General features: G+C 34.5%; 1 protein-coding gene across 1 annotated transcript in view; it reads left to right on the top strand.

The window, feature by feature from the left end:
* The first annotated feature begins 495 nt into the window (after window positions 1-495).
* The window catches only part of TTC39C (tetratricopeptide repeat domain 39C), a 24475-nt gene continuing 20398 nt past the window's right edge, over window positions 496-4572 (top strand). Inside the window, exons 1-3 of the mRNA XM_010162550.1 lie at window positions 496-543; window positions 2058-2186; window positions 3177-3291. Of these exons, the coding sequence (XP_010160852.1) occupies window positions 511-543; window positions 2058-2186; window positions 3177-3291 (277 nt within the window). The 5' untranslated portion in view covers window positions 496-510. The remainder of the gene's footprint in view (window positions 544-2057; window positions 2187-3176; window positions 3292-4572) is intronic.

Below are 4572 nucleotides of genomic sequence, written 5' to 3'. Positions count from 1 at the left end.
AGTAAGATATTTGATATAAGAACTTTGTTTTTCCAACAACTTGGATATGTGGTGTATGGATTTTTAGTTCATGAGAACAGGGAGAAGTGGGAATCTCTTAATAGAACCGGTTACCAGTTGTCTACTAGGTCAAAACTATAGTGATGGATCAGAGAGGAGAGTAGAATTAACAGATTTTTAATTTTCTATAGCTCTTAAATTTTTTTGACCTGCACTGAACATATTTTCATGGCAGTGGTTTCTCTTAAAAATATCTACAGCTGAATGCTTGAAAAAAAGTTTTTTAAAGATATATTTGAGTCTTTGTAAAAATGATGAAGCTTTTGGCTTTCCGTTTCCATTTTATCTTGCAGAATGATACAGTGTTTCTAACTTAATACAAAAGCACCAAGATTTATTTACAGATATATAAATTAAAACCAAGAAATGTGATATTGACCTTTACAATAGAAAATAGGTGCAAATATAGTAACTGAATTTTGTTTTCTTTACAGAAACCATAGTCCATTAATGAGTTTTGGAGCCAGTTTTGTTAGTTTTTTGGTGAGTAAATGGCAGTAGAGACTATAGATCTCTTCTCTTGTGGTTAATGTTTGTATGTGCGTGCATGTGTTCATAATGGTGGATACTCTTAATTTGTTTCTTTTTGAGACTTAATTTTTTCAAACTTGTAGATTAAATGTAGCTAGAAAACAAGTCATTATGTTATATAAAACTTGTTTACTTATGTGGCTTAAACATAAACTAAAGGTTCTGTTATTCAGCTGCTCAAATGTATGAAGTATTTATGTGTTCCATTAAAAGAGCCATAATAAAACTCTCTTTTGAATGAGCAGTAGACGTATTATTACAGTACTACTCATAAATGACATTTTCCTGATAGCTTTTTGCTCTTGAAAATTTCTCCATCCATACTGCTGGGTGAAAGTTGTTCAATACATTCATGTTGCTTTTTTTTTGAATACACAAGAACTGAGAATATTGACTACAGAGTCATAATGAGCAAGTTAGGTCTGTTAAATGCTTTTCTTTTTTAATGTATTAAAAATGAGAATATCTTGTATAAAACCTGAGCAAGTGTGTTAGAAAATGTTTGGATCTTTTTTAGGCTGTCCTTATTCTGACTTTACTGCTTAATCTTAGATTGTACCAGAAATTATTTATGGTAATACTCTTTTTAAAGATAACGTTTATTATATGCCAGAAATTTGTAAGTTATAAATTAAATTAATTTGAATTCTCTCTGGTGTCTGTAGGCTGTGCAGTATGGAAAAATATATTGTTTAGGAAACCTCCTGGGGCATATGCTTGCTTTTAAGTCAATGGAGGAGAGAAAGGAGAGAGAGAGAATCTTTTAGGCTTGCTTATCTGAATTGATGTGCTGAACCAGTGTAACATTACAGAGCAGCATCAGTGGATCTTGAAAATATCTTGCTTAGCTACTGTTCTAAACATAGCAGCAGCATTTTGTGTGCCTGTGCCATTCAGAGCTTTTGTTTAATAAAGCAGCAAAAAAATAAGTTACTTGTCCTGGAATTCTTTCTGAATTGGTTCTGCAGTGGTTGGAGCCAGATGCATTTTTTTTTCCTACGTATGTAGGAATTGTGGTTATTATTTTGAAAAATGCAATAGCTGTTTCTTGTTACTGACTTAGGAGGCCTGTTACTTATGTGGATGAATTATTCAAAAGCAGTATCTGCACAGATGCAGATCGTGCCTTACATAACAATAATTGAAAATTCATTTATATGAATTTTTCTTTCGCTTAATGCAATGTGACAGCATTCAGTTTGACTGCATATGAAGCTTTGTTAAGACAAGAGGTTAGGATGTAGTGTGTTCTGGTTTGTCTTGAAGTTTTGGTAAAGCACACTCAAATCTCTAGTTTGGAGTTTCTGTGTAGAATTATGTGTACTGATGTGTGTGTGTATTAATACTTTTTTTAAAAAATAAGTTTTATTATCAAGTTTTTATGAAAATGTTTACTGTCCTATAGCTTTTGCAGAAATAAAAATATTTGTGATTTTTATCATTCAAATCTGTTTGATTTTTGGTAGAATGCTATGATGACATTTGAAGAAGAGAAAATGCAGTTGGCATGTGATGACTTAAAAGCTACAGAGAAACTTTGTGAAAGTGAAGAAGCTGGAGTGATAGAAACGATCAAGAATAAAATTAAAAAGAATGTAAGAACGTTATTTGTAAAGTATGGCATTTTGTATGGGATAAATATTTCTGAAAACTTCCTTTCTGTCCTCTTTGTGTTTTTTAATAGGTGATTTTTGCTATGTGAAGAGCAGTTGAGATTAATAATCAATTTAGAAATTAAATAAAATATTTTGCTTGAATTTCCTAAGTATAATGTACTCAGAGTCAGGTAGTTCCTCTTCTAAAGCAGCAGATTGTGTTGCTGTTAGTAATTATTTTCTTAACACCTTTTCTTAACCTCAGATTAGTGGCCTACTAAAATTATTTCAGGAAGCTTGTGGCCTATCTAGTTCAGGCTATCTTTAATTCATACGTGCTCTGTTAATGTTCAAAAGTTGTGATGTTGAGGCTGCATAGTGCTGTGTGCCAGGCATATTGCTAGGGAATTTGCCTTCCTTTTTTAGATTTTTTCATTCTAAATAATGAAGGAAGAATAAAGCACACAGATTGAGAACTAGTTAAAGTAACAGTATAGAAATGTCAAGTGAGTGGCCTGCCTAGTGTGGTGTAGCAGATCTACAGTGGAAAAAGAAGCCATTTCAGTATTTTGTTTACTTGATAAAAAATATTGAACCTGATGTGCTTAACTCTTGGTTCTTAAGAGGCACTGTATTTACCCTGTCTCTTGCCATATGCTCTTTTCTGTGCTTTTCTTATCTAACATCTTTTAGTTGCTCGTCTGATGCATTTAGTAATAATTTAAATTTGAATCTGTTCTGAATATTTATAGAATCTTAAGAAAAATAGCGGATAGCAAATAGTAAGGTTTCCCTGTTTATTAAGTAGCTTGCTTGGTGAGCTGTCAAAGAACTTCTAGCGTAGTTTTGCACTTCAAAGTGTTGTGTTAGTTTGGTAGTAATACTACCACTTGCGGTTAATTTTGTTTTTTAAACTAGTATTCTGTTTTATCTCATTCTGTTTTATCTCTGTTGATCTTCCTGTGCTCTGTGTTTGTGTATTTCAAACAGGTTGACGGTCGAAAATCCACTCTATCCATGATAGATCGTCTGCAAAGACAAATAATTGTAGCAGATTGTCAAGTCTACTTGGCGGTGCTCTCGTTTGTAAAACAGGAGTTATCAGGTGTGCTGTGGCTTTAATGTTGAGATATATCTAAATTTTTTGCATTATATCTTTTTAATAAAGCTTGATGATAAAGTAGCAAGATGACTATCAGTGAAGATGGTTGTTTAGTAAGAAAGAGCATAGTTCCAATTGAAACACTCCAAGATTGGTACACTTGCAGAGGTATTGTTCTACCTTTGTGTAGGTAGTAGTATCATAAAATAAGATGAGTTGGATTGCTGCAGGTTACAGCTTTCTGCTTTTTAAATGCAAATAACCATATTCAACTGATTCTCCTTAGATAGGTTGGACTCCTTTGTGTGTTCCCATAGAGGCGTTTGAGGAGTTGGTACGAAGATAGGTAGCATCTGTGTGCTTCATGTGGCCTGCAAGATGAGAGGCTATCCACAACTGAAGTCCAGGCCACCAGGAAAATCCTAATGCCCCAGATACATTGTGTTCATGACAGGGGCTGACTAGCTGACAGCAAAAGTAATTTTAAACTAAGTGTGTTGAAGATGGAACTGTTGAATCAGTTGTTATTCTCTGGTTGACAAAGTTCATCCTTGCATGGCAAAGAGGTTAATTCTGTCGTGTTGAATACAAACCTCCTTGTCTCATCTGCAGAGCTGTTTCTTACCTTCTCTTGCATTCCTGGATCTCTTGAATAATCTTAAAACAGGTCTTCATCCATGGGTTTACAGAAAATACGGTCGAGGTCATATGCAAAGCGAGCACATTCCCAGGTTCTTGCCAAATTAATGAAGACCAAGAGATGGCAGTCAGACCAAACTGTCAGCGATAACCCTGCTGATCAGCTGAAAGGAATTGGGGAAATAATATTCAGATTATTTAAAATAACAAGAAGTTTTTCACTCAAGGACGCAGTGCTTTCTGTGATGTGCAGACTTGGTTTCTTCCAAGCCCTGGCATCAAGAATGTGTTTGGTTCTAACTAGCAGAAATTCAGGGGGTATTTCTGTCTGCTGTGTGTGTAGTGCTGCAGAAAGATTTTCTTACTATTTTTGATTCAGTTCTTTGTTTTCATTTGTGGTTTGTTTTGGTTGGGGTTTTTTTGTTTGTTTTTTTTCCCCCTCTCTTGAGGGCTGTTTCTTATTTCAGTATGTATTCTGCAGCTGCATAACTGTAACTGAGAGTGTTGTCTGTTCCCTTTCTCTTTGCTGCTCAGAGGACTGAAGTGGGTAGCAGAGTACTGCAGAACATGTGGTACATTGAGGTTACTCTACTGAGTGAAAAAATACTCTTGAAATCTAGTTAACATTCCGAGTGGTTAAATGTC

The sequence above is a fragment of the Antrostomus carolinensis genome, unplaced genomic scaffold (genome assembly GCF_000700745.2).
Source record: "Antrostomus carolinensis isolate BGI_N321 unplaced genomic scaffold, ASM70074v2 scaffold3792, whole genome shotgun sequence".
Lineage (NCBI taxonomy): Eukaryota > Metazoa > Chordata > Aves > Caprimulgiformes > Caprimulgidae > Antrostomus > Antrostomus carolinensis.
This window is presented reverse-complemented; position numbering and strand designations above follow the sequence as displayed.